This window comes from Aythya ferina (genome assembly GCF_964211825.1).
Source record: "Aythya ferina genome assembly, chromosome: 1".
NCBI classification, from domain to species: domain Eukaryota; kingdom Metazoa; phylum Chordata; class Aves; order Anseriformes; family Anatidae; genus Aythya; species Aythya ferina.
This window is the reverse complement of record NC_140296.1, coordinates 181,426,694-181,444,993: the sequence shown is the minus strand read 5'-3', so window position 1 is coordinate 181,444,993 and position 18,300 is coordinate 181,426,694. Positions and strand designations below refer to the sequence as shown.

At 40.8% G+C, this 18,300-nt stretch overlaps 1 protein-coding gene across 8 annotated transcripts in view; it reads right to left on the bottom strand.

Annotated features, from left to right (window-relative positions):
- Positions 1 to 1,310: 1,310 nt before the first annotated feature.
- ANKRD26 (ankyrin repeat domain containing 26) overlaps positions 1,311 to 18,300 on the bottom strand; it is a 59,681-nt gene continuing 42,691 nt past the window's right edge. For all 8 annotated transcript variants that reach the window (XM_084525082.1, XM_084525084.1, XM_084525087.1 and 5 more), the window contains 8 exons: positions 17,093 to 17,227; positions 16,152 to 16,264; positions 15,590 to 15,731; positions 14,074 to 14,355; positions 13,140 to 13,375; positions 12,078 to 12,324; positions 4,061 to 4,106; positions 1,311 to 2,633 (listed from right to left, as the gene is read on the bottom strand). In XM_084525082.1, coding sequence (XP_084381208.1) covers positions 2,485 to 2,633; positions 4,061 to 4,106; positions 12,078 to 12,324; positions 13,140 to 13,375; positions 14,074 to 14,355; positions 15,590 to 15,731; positions 16,152 to 16,264; positions 17,093 to 17,227 — 1,350 coding nt within the window. In that variant the 3' untranslated portion in view covers positions 1,311 to 2,484. The remainder of the gene's footprint in view (positions 2,634 to 4,060; positions 4,107 to 12,077; positions 12,325 to 13,139; positions 13,376 to 14,073; positions 14,356 to 15,589; positions 15,732 to 16,151; positions 16,265 to 17,092; positions 17,228 to 18,300) is intronic.

The following is an 18,300-nucleotide window of genomic DNA, read 5'->3' as shown; positions in this document are numbered from 1 at the left end:
TTTGTCACCCTCAGCAGCCCTGGTTTTTATGGAGCAGACCACCCATCCCATGATCTGGGGATCAGCCAGCAGCTGCTGCTCGGGCCCCTGACGGGTGTCTGCAGAGCAGGGCAAGGCCTGGCAGCAGCCCGCCCAGGCTCTGCCCCCTGCCCACCAGCGCTGCCCTCGCGCAGCCCTCAGATTTCGCACAGCTTCTCCTCACCCCAGCCCTCAGCATGCTCCCAGCAGCACGGCCCCTGCCCAGCCACCGCAGCAGGGCTGAGGGGAGAAGGACGGTACCTGAGGCCCTGGGAGCAAGCAAGGTGCCCACCTGGGTGGGCAGGGGTGGAGAGGGAGGCAGAGAGCTCTGGAGGCCTCAGCACTGCCACAGGCTGCCCTAGGAGGGCCCCCAGGGGCTGGGGCTTGCCAGCGATCCTCACAACTGCCTCTCAAAAGGTGGCCTGAGTGTGTGCCAAGTACAGCTGGCCCTGCTGCAGGCATCTGAACACCCTGATCCCTTCCTGAACCAGTTGAAGTCAGCACAAGGGCATAGACTTTTTCAGCAGAGGTTTCTTCAAGAGGGAGAGGTGTTAACCTGCTGCCAAAAAGACCCCAAATAGCCCTGCACACGGCTAGATTTACACCACAGACTTTACCCATGGTTTCCTGTTAGAGTATCACCCCTGAGGACCAGCAAGCCTTTCATTAAACGTTCGTTAAGATCACACCTCTCCACACAATTTTCCCCTCTCACTGACAGCCAACAGCACAGAAGCAGGTTAGGAAGAAACTTAAAAGAAGTCATACCTGAGTTTGTTAAAATTACAACACAAAGTGAAGGCCGAGACTTTCTGCTCTTGCTTTCTCTTTGGTACTTTCCAGCATCTCTCCAACAATGTGAACTCCTCTTTGACCACTGTGCTGAAGGCCAGAGGAATTTCTTAACATCTTTCCTCTTGGCAGGCTACAAACTGATCAGCTCCTCATGGGATCCAAAGCTGTGGGATCTGACAACCTTTCATGCCTACCAGAAGCTCATCTGCTTTGGACCACAAGCAGAATTGCTCTAAAAAGTAGCCTGGAAAGTGGTTAGTACCAATACTTCAATTTTAGTCCCTGATCTTTACACAAATGTGCTTCAAGCCTCAAGTGGAAGAAAAGGACAGGGACGCGTGCCTTTTTTTCAGCCATTTACCTGCTCTCAGGCCAGGCTGAAGGCACAGCCATGAACAGAGCTGAAGAGAGCAGAGGACAGCTCTAGCAAGTCATACAGGCAAGGAAGGAGGTTGAAAACAAAATCAAGAAGGGGAATATAATAAAACAAAGACGTATTAGATTTTAAATTTTATTAAAAACCAAGTTGAAACAATGCCTGGAATTAAATACAGTGTATTAGCTTCACAAAACTGTTGTATTCATACAAAAAGGAGCAGAGAGACATAGCAGCATTCACTGCTTTTCCTCACTGCCTGTTAACTCAAGTTATTGAATTAATGGGTAAAAAAAACATTATTTTTTTTTTCCAGTCTTCCTTTTTCTCAATACAACCATTTTTATTTCTCCAGAATCTGGACTTCATTTGTTCTAATCTTCTAATTGCCAGCAAGTTTGGTAGACGTGAAATGAAGATTGCTGATCTTCAGTAGCAGATAACTCCCTGAAATAAGTAAAACTGCTTCTTTTATTGACACAAACGTCCCACAATACTGCCCTTCACCTGGGCTGCAGCCACTGTATCATCAGCTGTTAGCAGCAACAAAAAGCTGTTCTATCACACAAATAGTGTTACGTACCAAGCAGACCAAAGTTTGCAATGTTAATATTCCTTTTTCCCTATGTGGACTGTTTCAGGTTCACCACAGGTGTTCATCTAGCAACTGCAAATGTCTAAAGCTGAAGCAAGTTTTAATACAAAAACCAACATGGATACCAAAACAAACATATCACATAAAAGCTTTCTTGGCACTACTGTACATTCACAGTATTTTTAAGCCTAGTGGACATAAAAGTGATAGCAATATAAAGTGCCCTGTTTTCCAGCTTAAACACTGGTAAAACTTTCACTAAATCAACAAATATTCACTGCATCAGGACTGAAGCAGCAGACAAAAAGCCAACCAAATGATATCCTAAGCATTAAAATAACACTGGAAACACTAAAACACATAGAATGGAAGTATTAAACAGAACAAAAGAAATGCTTTTGTTAAAACACTGAACAAGAGGGGAACAAAATATTTCAACTAACTTTAATCAGAAACATTTTGAGAGTTCTGTAAAGTTCATGAATCAAGATTAAGTCATTCTGCTACTTAGAAAAAACAGATATGGTTCTTATATTGAGTGCAAAATAAACCAACCATACATCAAAAAACAAGTGACACCTATTTAATAGAATTTATGTTCAAACTGCAATGAAGATATTTTTGCTTCTGAGCCATGGGATGGGAAACCACAGATATGTTATGTAAACAAAATTTCTAGTGCCTTTCCCTTGCATTTTGTTCAGATCAAATAATTCTTGGTTAAAACATCACGGTACTCCTGTATTGCCTTGCAAAGGGGATCCTGGTCAACGTTGAAATTTTTTGAAGATCCATCAGTAGATACCATGGGAGAAGCTCCAGCAGATCCAGTTTCAAGTTCAGCAGTGGCTGGGGAGAAAAGAAACAAGATTCATGATGCTACTTTTACAGTAGACTAACTCAAATAAGTCATATTATGGGCAACTGGACAGGCTAAAATCTGGAGAGTGATTTAAAAACTTCTAAGAAAATGAAAAAGGAACAGGCACAAAGGAAGAAACACTGTTTTCCACATTTAATTATCAGTCAACAGTACTTCTAAAACTAGTGACAGAAATTTCAGAAGCTACACACAGAACACCTTCAGGGAATCTGCAAACAACTCTTGCACCAGTTTACAGCTTACCAGCTTACACCAGTGCTAAATTTAGCTCCCTGCAGATCTTGGAACACTACCCCTTAAAAACAGCTTCCGTATTCATTGTGACCAATCTGTAAAAGATCTGCCTTTGAAAATGGAAGCACCTCGTACTGCAATCCAAGCAGGACAAGTCTCCCCAGCCTGGAACTAATGCAGCCTTTTCTGTGGGGTGTCTTTATAACTTGCCCTGGCAAACCCCTCTTTCCTCCATGGAAACACACATGCAACGAGAGCAGAAAAACAAAGCTCTGCTGTGTTTCCATCCATCCACCTTCTTGAGGCAAGGTCCCCTCAAACAAAACTATGACTCCTAGCATACACATCACTACATTTGAAAATGCCAGTGGATACAAAGCAATGGGTTTGTGTCCATGCAAGCAAATGTAAAGAGCTGTAAAGCAACAGCTGGACTCACTATACATAAATGAAGCACACTGGAACAGAAGGCAATGCTCTCAGGGTTTGTTGCTTCAAAACAGCTCCAGGCACAGCAGCAGTGACTCTGGCAGTACAATTATCATGAAAGAGGTGCAATTTCTCTCTGGAGACCTGGCCTCATATTCCAGAACATGTTTTTTACTACATGTTGCGAGCAACCACCTCATACTGTATTTGCCTCAACATTACTGAATGAACTTTTCCTAAAGAAAGGATGCATTTTGTCACTGATTCTTCTTGCTCATCCGAAGACTGCAATGTATAAACTACAAATACAAGCAGTGAATAAGAGACAGCAAAAACCTAGAACTAACACCAGAAAATGTGTCATGGTATGCTTCAGTGCTAAATGCAATGAGTGTATGCAGAAAGAGACGTGATGGCTGAAGTCTATAAAAATCTTATTTCAGGGCTTCTTTTATGTTTGATATTTGTGTCTGAGGACTAGAGATACCTTTAGCTTAAGTCAAGTGCACCTGTGTGGGGGAGGTAGTTTAGTTTCCTTTGCTTTTTCTCAAGTAACTGCAGAACATTCTGTGCAGTATTTTGGTAAGCAGGAAATTTTCCACATAAAACTCTAAATCAGACAGTTAGCAGAAAACAGGTGTGCCCTTGACAGCTTTCAAGTCAGTATTTCCAAAAATTAGGAACAATCATCATCTTCCTTAAAAACACTGCTAACAGAATTACACATTACCTTGTTCAAGTTCTTTAGTGATTTTTTCATCCAGTTCCCGCCGTATCTAGAGTTACAGGTAAAATATATAGTTAAAATTTCAAGAGTTATATTTTTGCAATAAAAAAATAAAACAGTTTTGAAAACCATGTATAATGTGTGTCAAACACTGAAAACATCATCCTAAATAGAGACGTCTTCGTTTGGGGGTTGATTTTTTTACAAAAAGAAACTCTTGGTCAGCCAGGCCATAGCATTCTCATTGCTGAGCAACATTAACTTTAGCACAACAAAATCGGTAACTCACCATCTGGAACATAACTGAGCATAAAAAAGTAGAGGAAGAAAGCACAGTGGTTTTATAAAAGTGTGTGTATGGTTGATGGCCATCTTCAAATACACGAGCAGAACATCAGCCGAACAATAAGATGTGCACAAACGCCATCACAGGGCCCGTTTTGGTTGAGGCCTACTTCTGCGACTTCGTAAGAGAACAGCTGCAACAGCAGCTGCTGAAGGACCGATACATTCCATTGTGGACAAAAAAGCGCGCATCAATATTCTTCTTTTTTTTCCACCTTAAGATGGAAAATTGGAAGAGCTGCTATAGATCATGCCAGTATTTTTCCTTATTGTTATTACACATGTGAAAAACATAAAACCACGTTATTTTATTGTTACCTATCTACTGAGAAGCTATGAGCAGCAGCTGCAGGTTCTGCAAAACAAATGCTGTGGGTTTTACTATGGAACTGAAATCGGCTTGGATCACTAGGAAGCAGCCTTTACCCCTCTCACCCCTAGAAGCTGGTTCTTGCTGCCAACTAGTTAAGTTACTGCCCTGTATTCTGACTGCAAAGTCTTCATAGTGAGAAATCAGACCTTTCAAAGAGCCACAGCCTGAACACTACATGCTGTTGTGTACATTTGATGATACTCGTGACTCCTGTATTATCTTCCATCAAGTCTGTGACACAGAGAAGTGACTGTCAAAACAGACAGCATACAGACAGCTTCCAGACTTGTGTCATTAGCAAATATGAAGGCCATGAATATAATTAGGTGCCTGGAGCACGTGACTTCTGCGGATGGGCTGGGAGAGCAGGGACTGTTCAGCTTGGAGGCTCAGGGGGTTTTATCCATGGGCGTAACTATCTGATTTGTGGGTGGAGTATAAAGAAGACAGGGCCAGACTCTTCTCAGTGGTGCCAAGTGAAAGAACAATAGGCAGAAGTAGAAATAGAGGAAAATCAATTCAAACATAAGGATTTTTGTATTACTATTTTAGCAAGTATGGTCAAACACTGAACACTTTGCCAGGAAATGTTGTGGAGTGTCTGTCCTTGGAGATGCTCAAAAACTGGCTGGACATGACCCTAAGCAAACTGCTGTGGCTGACCTGCTCTGAGCAGGGGTGTGGTTAGACTAGGTGATCTCCAGAAGTCCCTGCCAACCTCACCCATTCAGTCATTCTCTGACTTCAGTGCTGAATCCCTGGGGGAACAGGGATTTATTTTATAAAATGAGTAGGCTTGCCTAGCAACATATCAAAGATAAGAACTGAAAAACTGTTTGGCGTACTCAACAGGCCAGGGAAAGCAAGAATCTCTGGAAGGGAAGAACTGTGCAAACCCTCACAAGAGGAGCCATAACAGGCCACTGTGAGGGCCAAAGAAGTGGGGCTACAAACCAGCAGCGAGGAGGGAAGGGCATTCTCTCCAGGACCACAGGGATAGCTGCAACCAAATTCACCATCTCCACCTGAAAAAGAATCACTCAGTGATATTTCTTGGTACCTTCACAGGTAGAAGAAGGGAACAAGGAGCTGAAAGAAGGAAGGAAGAGGATCCCCCAGATCCTTCAACCTCTAGTTATTTACAAGCAGGGGAAAGAAGCAGAAGGGAGCCTAATGCACAGAGACACTGCTAACAAAAAGATGAAGGAAACCAAGTACCTAGACTAAAAGCTAACTCAGAAACAAGACCAATCCTAAGCAGAGCAGTAGTAGTTCAGAAGGAGAAACCACTTCCACTGGTTTCTGGAGCCTCCGCAGTGATCAGAAGGCCCACCAAATCCTCCCCAACAAGTACAGATGAATCAAGAAAATAGGAAGTTCTTCTTTTCTTATATACTCTGTTAACATCTTCGTGATCCTTATGAAAGTCTGAGGAAAGAGGAGTAGGTGAAAAATAAGCTGGCACGCTCATTTCCAAAAGAGGGAATGAAATGCCAGGCAAAATACACACTTGAAGATAATAACTTGTGCCTTCTCTGTTGTTTTCCTTCCCTTATCCCCCTGGAAAAGGCAACACAGCTGACTATCCTGAACCTCCTGAGCAATAAGGTGACAACTTCAGATTCCAGAAAAACTTTTGCCAGACAACAGTAACAGAACTGGAAAACTGATTAATGATCTCTGATCTGTTCTGCACCAAGTTCTGCCCAGAGGTACTTCTCATCCCACTGCACATCTCTTCAGGCAGTAGCACCCTGGGTTGCAGTCACCTTGCCCTGCAGCAGACACCTTCTCGAAAACTCTTTTTCAGAGAGCAGTTTTGACTTACTACTTACCCACACAGGTTGCTTGAGCAGAGTAACTTGGATCCTGTGAGACTTCATGAAATGATACTCACAGTTGAGGAAGTCAGAACAGTACTGGCACTTCGTATATGAATTGCTGTTACTACCAAGAACTTTCTGAATATCAGAACTGTCAAGGAGGATATCTTATAGACAGTTAACTACCACGAAAACCGTAACATACATTAAAGCACAAAAGCGCTCTGCAGAGGTGATCCTGTCTATTGGACAAACTAACAAGTTTAAAATATTTGCAGTAATAGGAAAATGTGAATGCATCTGTAAAAGTTTTAATCAAAACCTAACAGCATATATAGACAAAAACATTTCTAGTATATAATACCACCCAACATGAAACAATACTGGCTACAAACCTTGTCATGTATCTGGCTGCAGAGAAGAGAAAGAACAGATTATTGATTAAGGAATTGAAGAAGAAAGAACAATGGCCTTAAGTTTAAAAGTCTTCAGTAAGAACTAAGAACATGACCTACATGTAAATAAAACAACTAAATTGGCTAACGATACAAAGACTGCTACAATACAGGAGTGCAGGCAGGAAACAAAAACAGAAAGGGAACAGAAACTGAGAGACAGAGTAGGAGGAGGGCATTCCTGCTCTCACGTTACCAGTAGAAAAGCTGGTTTCATATATCCGCTAACCACACTTGTTGCATCTAGCAGCGTTCACTATTATTTTCTGTGTCAATGCACTCACATTCATTTTCACCATGCCTTTGGCACAGCTGTTAAGGTTTAAGCTTGATGTTTGTTGAACCTATTAAGAGGACTCTTGCTTCGGAAACTCCTTGCAGCAGAAATTCCCTGCCTTTATCTAAGGCCTAAAGCAGCAGTTCCCAAATTATGGTAAGAAGACCACTAAAAGAACCTTGCATGTGTGTTTCATCTGCTTGGTTCAGTCTAATTCTAGACAGTGATAGGCCAATGTGTGAGCAGTTTGGGAGTCAGCAGACCAAATCATAAACTGAAAAACAGAACTCATCAAAGATCTCTTTACTCCTGTAACGGAAATACAGACACACTTTTCCAAATGGCACAAGTCCTACTATGAAACCAACTTCAGCCAACATTATTCCAGAACGTAATGAATTGCTTGTTAGTTCCTACAGCTACTGTTTGTAGTGACTTACATGGAATTTTTCAAGTACTTGTAGTTTACTCCTCACTCCTGGAGTTCTAATAATAATAAAAGATTATAATAACAATAAAAATATAATAATAAAACAGACATTTACATGTGATTTGATCTTTTTGGTTAATTAGCATGTGTCAGTATGAACTTTTTTGGATTTTTCAAGATGCTTTTGCATGTCCATTTCAAGGTCATTGATTTCTGCAGCATATACGCTTGGTATGGGGAAAGGGGCTGTACTGTAATGGAACATCCATTTCTTTATAATTGTTGAGAGTAGGATGTTCATTTTTGGCTGAGTCTGCAATATGACTGTCTTCAAAATGTAAGGCTAAATGCATCATCAGTGATATTAGCCTTCTAATGTTAAACAGTAGTTTATAAAAACTGAAATCTTTCATGCCTTGAAACTCCAAATTTGTCATGTCATGTCTACATTAAGCTCTAAATTCCCTAAGTACATCCTCTTGTTTGGAACAGCACAATTTACCTTCTACCAGTTGCATGGACAAAGGAATTGATACCAGCATTTTGAGTAATGGCAGTGTGAAATACTTTCAGCTTCTTGTCCTTGAAGCTGTTTCAAAGCTTTTGCACAAAGCAAAGTCAAAATCTGTATAAGCTTCCTCTTTCAAGGAGAGGCATGTCCTGTACTTCAAATAACCTTCCTCACTTTGAGGAAGGTACAGAGAGAAGCACCAAATCTCCACCAATAGCTTTGATTTAAAAAAAAAAAAAAAAAAAAAAAAAAAAAAAGGTGCAAGACAACTACCTGAGGCACACTGAGATTTAAGCTCTTTAACTCCCTGTCTTTTTAAGCTTTACTGTCAGGAGCGCTTGTAATCTCTTTCACCCAATAAGGCAGCACTCGGCTTGAATTTAAAGGCAATACAAATTCAGAGGGCTTTTTTTTTTTTTTTTTTTTTTTTTTTCCCAGTAGAAAGGAACCAGGTTACCGGAAATATCTGAGGTGTAACTGAAGTTAAGCCTTTTCTTCACCTCACTGTTAGTCTGAGAAACTTCTGCGTCTTTAACTTTAACTTGTCTGGTGACAAGTTAGGCAGAGTCTTAAGTAGCACAACTGGTAAAATAGTTCAAAATAGATTAAAACTTCTAATTCAAATCTTTTACACATGCATCTGTCAGGAATCCCATGCTTTCAGTTCCTCAGGTATGTGGTGTCTCTTCAAATACCAGTTCTAGTGAAATATACGCTGAGATACATATCCTCTAGCAACTACTGCACCTGAGAACCCTGCTTCTTTTTCTGAAGGACTGAAAACACAAGATTAGGTTTTAAGATTCTTCTGAATATATTTAACATTGAGTGACTTGAGTCTACAGACATTGCCATTACAAGTAGTCTCAGTTGTTCCCAAACTGTTGGATTTGGTGAAAAGAAGGATAAATTCACACCAGTAATTCTAAGTCCCAGAGACCAGCCTTCTGCTTGATTAAGGGGAAAACAGGCAAGCTAAGAGTTCTGGGTTTTTCTTAAAGGGATGTGGCAAAAATTGTAAAAGAATGGGTAAGTTATCTGAGGATTTACCTTCATTCAGAAAAACAAACAAACAAACTTTATAATGTCATATTATTTTAGAATTTAAAGCTAATCCTAAGAAACACGTATATAAAGCATGTATAGTATGAACCAATTATCCTCAGCTTCTCTACTGAAAAAGTTTTTGTAGGTTGTAAACAAGATCAGAGAAAACTTCAGGGGACTAGGTCCCACGAGAGAAATTTAGAACCCAGCCCCCTTCAAATAACAAACAGAAAACCTCACCTAACATGTAATTCAAGATGGAGAAATATAATGTATCATAGAATCACAGAATATCACAAGTTGGAAGGGACCCATAAGGATCATCAAGTCCAACTCCTGGCACCGTACAGGTCTACCCAAAAGTTTAGACCACGTGGCTAAGAGCACAGTCCAGTCACTTTTTAAATTCAGACAGGCTTGGTGCAGTGACTACGTCCCTGGGGAGCCTGTTCCAGTGTGCAACCACCCTCTTGGTGGAGAACCTCTTCCTGATGTCCAGCCTAAACTTCCCCTGCCTCAGCTTAACACTGTTCCTGCGGGTCCTATCACTGGTGTTTGCAGAGAATAGGTCACCTGCCTCTCCACTCCCCCTCGCAAGGAAGTTGTAGACCACAATGAGGTCCCCCCTCAGCCTCCTCTTCTCCAGGCTGAACAGGCCCAGTGCCCTCAGCTGCTCCTCATTCGTCTTCCCCTCCAGGCCCTTCACCATCTTCATCGCCCGCCTCTGGACACTCTCCAACAGTTTAATATCCTTCTTGTACTGTGGTGCCCAGAACTGCACGCAGTACTCCAGGTGAGGCCGGACTGTATAACTCAATATTTTCTCACATTTCCTTGTGAGTCTGCTCAAGGCTGATGGTTGTTTTTTTTGTTGTTGTTGTTTTTTAAACCTTGCAAGTGAAGCCTCAAAAAACAGTACCAAAATCTAAAAGCCTTCCCCATAACACCAATCCCTTGCAAAATGCAAGAGTCATACAATCGGAAAAAAAGAAAAAAAACAACTTTACGGGTGCCACTGAAGTCAGGATATTGACTGAGAACAGTATCACCATTCACAGATCTAATGCACACGTTTCTTGGAATCAGCTCAAGTATTGTTTTTCACAAGCAGGTTTGTGAATCATTTTTCACAACCTGTTGAAGCAGCCCATATAAAAGCTAAGAATAAATATTATCAACTGCATAAAAACGAACTATGAAATAACATTTGAAATATTTAATTTCTATAACATGTTTAAGGGAACCAGTGAAATATGGACCTTGGTATTGACCAAACTTTAAGAAGCCCAAAGAGTTCCAAGTTCTTCTGGAAAATTAAAATGGAAAGGACTATATGAAGAATTTTGCTGTAATTCAGTTAGGAAATAGTCCTACGTACTCCCACTTTCTTTCCCTTCACTGTCTTTTTACTCTTTCTTCAAAGAAAAAAAGAACAGCTGTTAACCTTTTCTCTTCTCCTAGAAATAGGATGGTTTCCTTCTTTTTCTTTTAATACCTTGCTCCCATCTCTGTATTCTTCCCTTACTAGTTCCTTGCTCCCTTTCCCTCATTCCCTTGTCCTGGCATTTTCTTTATTTCACTTTTGCATGGGTCCCTGAATTGCATCCTGTTCACACTACTTGCATGATACAAGTAAGCCACATTGACAGTAAATTAGAAAAGTTCATCTTTGTAACTGACACTACTACGTGTTACTTACGCTCCTCTGTCCATTAAAAAACAACAAAAACTAAACAAAACAAACAAACAAACAAAAAGATGTAATATGTAGACATGTTGTTTAAATGGGATCCTTGGGATCCTTCCCATGTGGGTAGGACCACTGAACTGAGATGGACTTGCAGGTGAATTAATAGCTTTTCACATTCATTCAACAACAGAATACGTGAGCAATAAAACACACTGCCTGAACAGAGAAGCTTATCCATGCTTTAATCCTGTGCCAAGTGGAGCACTGATCACAACCTACTGACATCTGGCTTCCAGATCTCCTGATATAACGCTCACTGTTCTGTTAGGGCTGTACTATTTTATGCTACTTTTTACAAAGCTATTGTAGAGGTTGCAGCATTGCTGTAAAATTAGAAAGCTGTGAAGACTTCCTGAAGAATAATTTATTTTATTTAGGTATTATTATTTCAGGTAATAATACTCAGCAGGAACCACAAAGAGAGATGCCTCCTAGGCACAGCATGCATCCCACAATATAGTAAGAAGTTAAGCAATCATGCTGCTATCATCCTAGTTTTGAAGCATCCTTTGTTGGTATTAATGTACTCAAACATGTTCCAGCAAAGAAAGTATTAAAATGAAAATCAGCAAGGAAAGAAAAAGTGTCTTGAGTAAAGATGTCTGATGGGATTTTGCATTCAAAGTTATCCATTTTAAAGATGTCATACAGTTATCTACACACTGTACATTAAAATTTAATGAATAGCTTAGCTGGGAACTTCTTCCACAGCGTTCTTTATCACATTTTCTCTTGTTAATAAATAGACACGTATTAGTTAATAGTAGTTCATTATTTAGATGCCAGTATTTTTGGTCTCTGAGCACTCTTGGAATTTTGTACAATCCCAATGACAGAAAGCCTTCATCCCTGCCACACAGATGTGTAATGTTTTGATGATCAGCTGTTGGTTTAGCATATTAGACTATGGTTTCAAACTATAGATAGATTCTAACTGTACACTAAGAATCATAACTTTGCTTACAAATATTCTTCAACAGTAGCTAGAAGAGCATTTCACAATGCTTACCTTAGCCACATAGGCTTCAACCCTGTTTCTCGACGATAATGCATTCCCAGTTGGGCCAAGGAAGTTTCCTCCTAGACTAAGACTTCTGTTCAGTGCCAAATTGTTGCCAAGATGTCCCAGTTCAGTTGAATATAGAACTGGACTTGCAGCCAGACCTCCACCGACAATGCTGCTTGCAATTAAAGATTTGCTTCTATGGCGCTCTTGAAGGAGCTTAGCATTGGCTTCTGCTAGTCTCTCATTAGCTCTGAAACATTTAAAACCATTCAAAGAATTATATTTGTAGTATTTTTGCAAATTCACTTTCCAGGTCTTTTGACTTTAATTTAACTTCTGAAAATAAAGAGATTAAAAGAATTCAAAATGAGAGTGTAAACCAATATGAAGATTTTGGAGAACCTACTTCTGGGAAGTTATACTACCTGTAGAAAGCAGCAAGTTAGTAACACTTTAGCACTGAATACATTTGAATCATTAGGACTTGAAAGCATGCCATATATTTACACAGCTTCTTCTCAAAGGTGCATCACCTGCAGAAGAACTCCGGGATACTCTCCGCCACCCAAGGAAAGCACAAACCTCACACATACTGCCAAAATGGCAGCCAAAAAGATTGTTTTGTGTCACAGAATCAAGAGTCCACCCCCTGGAAAGTCTATCTTTATGCATTCCTAGTTTGCAGACAGTGGGACAGGACATTCAGTCACTCTTTTCTGCCTTACACAGAAGAAGAAGAGGAGGACATTATTAGAAGGGGCCAAAAGGATGCCTGTTAAAATGCTGTTAACTTCAAAAATACTCTAATAATAGGATGACCAGTGGCAGCACTGCTGGAACACTGACATGAAATGAAGGCAGTTCTTAAAAAGGGGAAGGGTCGTAGAGGACTCTTTTTATAAAATTAAAAAATTGAAATTTGTAATATGCCATCTTATGCACATTTACTGACATAATGCTGACCAGAAGTAGAAGAGGGATTTCAGGAGGAAATTGTACAATGTTTTTCATACAACTTGCTACCACTTCACATCTTGCTAACACTCCAAAAAAGCACGGACTTACCTTTCCAGCTTATTTGCTAGACATCTTCTAATTTTCACTTCTTCCAGATACAGTTCTTTGTATTTTTCCACTTCTGCTTGTGTGGATTCTTTTTGAAAAATACTGTCTTGTTGCGTATTTTTTATCCTGTCCAACTCACATTCAAGATCTTTAATTCTGTGTTTTAGTTGGTTTCTCAGCGAAGCATGGTGACTGGCTCTGATTTGTTCTAACCTGTCTTGGGAGGCTGCCTGTGTCTGAAGCAGATAATGCAATTTCAACCACCATAAAGAAAAAGAGAACTGTCTCTCTCCCCCCCCCCCAACATACTCAATTTCAAGGGCCCAAACTTACAAAGTTGAGGCAACTGTGCCTCCTCACTACCATCAGCAATCAAGACAGAACTCTGGAACTACCACATTAAATAATTAATTCAGAGCGGTATCTGCTCTTAGCACTATTATTCAAATGTAGTACCAAAAGAACATTATCTCTGCAGCACAGGTCAGGCAGAAAAAGATTCTATAAAGAAACTATGAGGGTACTATCCCACCCTCCTGCCCCCTTCACAAAAGTCCATGTAACTTAAGTGACTTCTTTCCTGAGCACTTTACCCCACAAAATGATAAAGCAAGACCTGGATGTCTGGCCAAACCATCTAAGTTACAATGCTCATTCGACGATGAACAGAGAACAAGATCACTAGACAGCTATATCCTCTAAGAACTGCAAAACCAAGTCTGCCATGGGCAGACTACAGACTTGGGATCCTGCAGGCACGTCACACACACAAAAACATTTTAGCCCAACCATTTTCCCTTCTCCCACTTCCCTTCTGGGAAGACAGAAGCACAGCACTAACATACAGAATGAGGCACCATAAATAAAATACTAAAAATGACAGAAAAAATATAATGTAATAAAGACTGAAGGCAAAAATGACTACTTAATATACCTGCAAAAACAAATTGACTTCTTGTAGCTTTTGTCTGATTTCTTGTCCAGCTCGTTCTTCCATCTCTCTTTTATATTGCTCTATTTGGCTGTGATCCACCATATTAGTTTCCAAACGATGTCTGAGGTTTGCCACCTCTTCCTTCAGCTGGCATTTACTCTTCTCCAGTATTTCATGATTCCCACGCAGAGCAGACAGCTCTTCTCGCAAATCCTGATTTTGTGCTTCCAGCTGCATGCATTTTTTCGACTCCAGCTCCAGCTGCTGGGAAAGTTCACTAACCTGTAGACAGCAATAAAATAAAGGTAGACGGGTCAAAAAACATTAAATTCAGTGAAAATTCATATAGGAAGGCCACCAATACTGTATTTGTTATCTTCTGACACAGTATTAAGACCAAAGTAAAGCTAGGCTTGTATTTTAAAAGAAGAACAGCTTTAACATCATTACCAACAGGATTCCCAAGCTCCCATCCTTCCTTAGTTCTTCTGAAGCAGGTCACACACCACAAAGAGGTACTAAACCAGCAGCATTTCCCTTGTGGGACTGGGATGAAAGGTGCTAGGGACGCTCTTGCCCGAAATGCTCCTCTGCTCATGGGACATCAAACACGCCTCTACCCAGACACCAGAAAGAACGCCTATTGTGTGTGTTGGGGGGGAAGCGCTGCAGTGCAGAACGGAGTAGGCACGAGCAACCAATGCTCTTCCTGCCGTTACTCTGAAAGCTTTGCAAACAGTGCCTCAGGAGGCCATTTTGGCAGAGCTGCTGGAGGAAGGCCTTTTCTCTCCTGGTCAAAGCTGATGTGTGGGTGCAAGGATACGGAGGATATAGCAGATGTTCCATTAAGTCCCAAAGGTCAGCTGCGGTGCTGTCTTGCTCTCCTCCTCCAGAAATATACCCTTTTTTATACCTACTAAAAATACACTTAGGAGGTTCCTGCCTTTTATAAATAGATAGAAAAAAAAAAAAAAACAAACAAATAAACAACCAACGACAAAAAAAAAAACAGAAACCCTCAGGAAACAAACAAAAAAATAAAATAAAATAAAATAAAAAATAATCTTCATTTTACAGTGCCTACACACAATGCTATTTCCTTTCAAATAACAGAACTCTTCGAATGGCAGTGAAGCCACGAGAATGCTACGAGCCTTTGGACTAAGAATGGGCCACCACAAGGGCACTTGAGGCCTTCTGCAGAACCTTCTAAAGCACACGTGTGCCTTAGCAGCACCTCTCAGTAACGAGGGGAAAGGTAGCTAAAGGGTTCCATGCAACTGAACAAGACACCCACGGCAGCTCAAAAGCACTTCTTGGTCCTCGACATCAGGGTGCCCATGGCTAGGGAAAGACGGGCTGAGACAACTGCTGGTAAGTTAGAAAACTTCTTAATCCCTTCACTGCATCCTGCCCTGGGAGCCAACAACACCATTTAGAGAAGCAAGTATATGAGAATAATATTACAGATTTCCAGAAAATAATGCTATATATAAACAAACAATCCAGAACTCACCTTTGTTCTCAATCTGCCAACTTCATTGACCATTTCAGAATACCTGTTCTTCATTTCTCCCTGGAAATTAAACTGAGACTCTCTTTCTCTGGCCTCATACATCCTGATTTTCTTCATAGCTCTGTTTAGAAGCCTCTTGCACCTGAGTGGCAAATTAGTCAAGAAAACAATGAGGTGAAGGAACTATCAGCCTGTTTCACATTCTCAGACATAAACAGCATAGAGGTGGCTTTAACACACTCGACAGACCAGGAGCTACTGAGAAAAACCAGCATTCCAGTGCCACAGATCACTTGGAGGGTCCATCTTTCACCTCAACAGAGGAACAAATGGAGAAGGGACTTCCTTCCCTCCCAGGAGACTTGCAGGGCAACCTGCATTTGAAGTTCTTTTGGCAGCTCTGAAAAACCATAGGCACGCATACAGAAGAGCCTTGTAAGGCCTAGCGTGAGGCTTGAATTTGCTCACAGACAGTTACCCTCACCTATTTTTACACTCGAGTCCCATAAAGTTTGATTTCTGCTGTATGGGATCTCCCTTTAAAGTACTAATCAAGCCATACCTGTGACATTCTTTTTGCAGTTCAATGTTTCTTTTCATTTCCTGGTCCAGACGCACCTCAACTGGGCGTTTCAACTCTATCAACTTCTTCACTTTCTTTCTCTCACTCTCGCACTTTCAAAACAGAAAAGATACATGGCACAACCAGCACAGGGACAGCATCTACATGTGGTATGCGCAGGTGGCGTTCTCCACAAAGAAGCTGCAGTACACCCCTTTCAGAGTTCAACAGAACACTAGGGTCCCTGCAAACATTTCTGCAGGAAATCACTTCAGGTTCCACACAGAGGGGCCAATACTGAGAGACAGAAAGAGATGTCCCTACTGAAGCAAAGGCCACCTCTCCTAGGGCTTCATAGTGAGAGGGTGGCAAAGACCTTCTCATTGAACCTTCAACAAGGAGGAGAAGGTGGCTCTTCTGGAGCTGGTCAATGTTTCATTCACCTCTGCCATTCCCTCTGCATGTTCTTTGTCAGTGTTTACTAATTCAGTCATTGTTCTTTCTTTTGGTGTCTTCTCAGGCAAAACAGAAGGAATCTGGCAGTTTTTCTTGCACTTTGTACTTGCTCCTTATTTTTCTGCAAGAATTTTAAGCTCCTGCTATTCTGAAAACCTGTAGCAGCTCCTCCATACACTGTACTGGAAGCATCAAGTGTTTTAACCCTGTCCCAAAGTCAAGGGACTATATAACCAGAAGGAATTTAAATGAAGAACTGGGGAACTTCAGTTTTGCAAAATGTGCTCAAACCACACTGTTTTCCCAGCAGAACCACTCCAGCATTTACAGAGACATACTCCACGAGCTTTTATTCAATTCCTGCATAACCCCCAAATCAACAGTTACTTGTGGTCCGAATAGCAAGAAGAGAAAAGGCTGAGTATGTAAAAAGTCAGCAAAAATGTGAACATAACTCTGGATACTGAGTAGGTGTTAGGGCTCACCTGTTCTAGGAGCTCGGCCTTTTCCCTGCCAAGCTGAGCAAGACGATCTTCAAGATGGGTTCTTGACTTCAATTCCTCCTCCCACATACTGCGTGAGTCTTTTGATGTCAGAGGCAGCAAATTCTGCTTTTGCATCTGTGGAAGTAACAACGGCAAAGAAAAAAAACAACATAACTAGAAAGCCAACACTGCTATATGAAGTAGTAACTTAACTGGAAGCAGGGTTACGCTCTCCTCTCATCTACAGTGAATATTAATACAAAGTGTAAAACACAGCTCAGGAACACAACCAAGAACAGCACTTAAAGCTAGTGGAAAGAGTCAGTGCTCTGTATGTGACAAAATGAGGTTACAACTCTAGGAGTAAGACGACACTCAAAATTTCCCTACCACTTTCTTCACAAGTTCCTCTTGATTTCATAATGATACATAATTGATTAAGTTCATATTGATTTGTCTATCCTACATTCACTGCTTGTGTAATAACTACATATCTTCTCAGAGCAAGAAAATGTTTTCAAATCAGCAATATTCTCCTTTTACACAAAGCAACAAAGATTTGAGTCACAGATGTATTTATGTGGAAATGAGCTTGTTTATTCAGTTCACATGTATAGAATAAAAGTTAACTAGATGTGTTGAGTAGCATATTTAAAAACAAAACATCCACTAATCTACAGAAAGACAAAAACTTTGCACAAAGGTTTAGGTGTAAATTTACAATTTTGTAAAGCTTTCTCATGTGTCCTTACAGAGTAGGTCAAATCCTGGGTCCTAATGCACAACAATGTAGAGGTAAGATAAATAAATGTTAAAAAACAGTGTATGTATGCCTTAAACCTGATGATTGCTTCTAATTAGTATGACACAAAAAGAGGAAGAAAAAAAAAGAAGGAAGAAAAAAGAAGGCTAGAAAAGAGCTCAGACTTCACTGGGACAGAAAACCAACAGCTTTTTACTTCCAGCAGATCGCTGCAACAGTTTCATTTCTCAACAACAGAGTCCTTTAAGAATACTCCAGGGTTTCACAAGATGCTAGACCATGCACATACACCAGCTGCCAGCCACTGCACAGCATCACCTCACTTAATTACTTTTTCCTTACCTCAGCCCCTCATGTAGCAGGACAGCACCAGAATCTATTCACATGTGGGAAAAGAAGCTAACGAGCTCATGTGGAAGCTGTGACAAAGTGCTGAAGATAACAC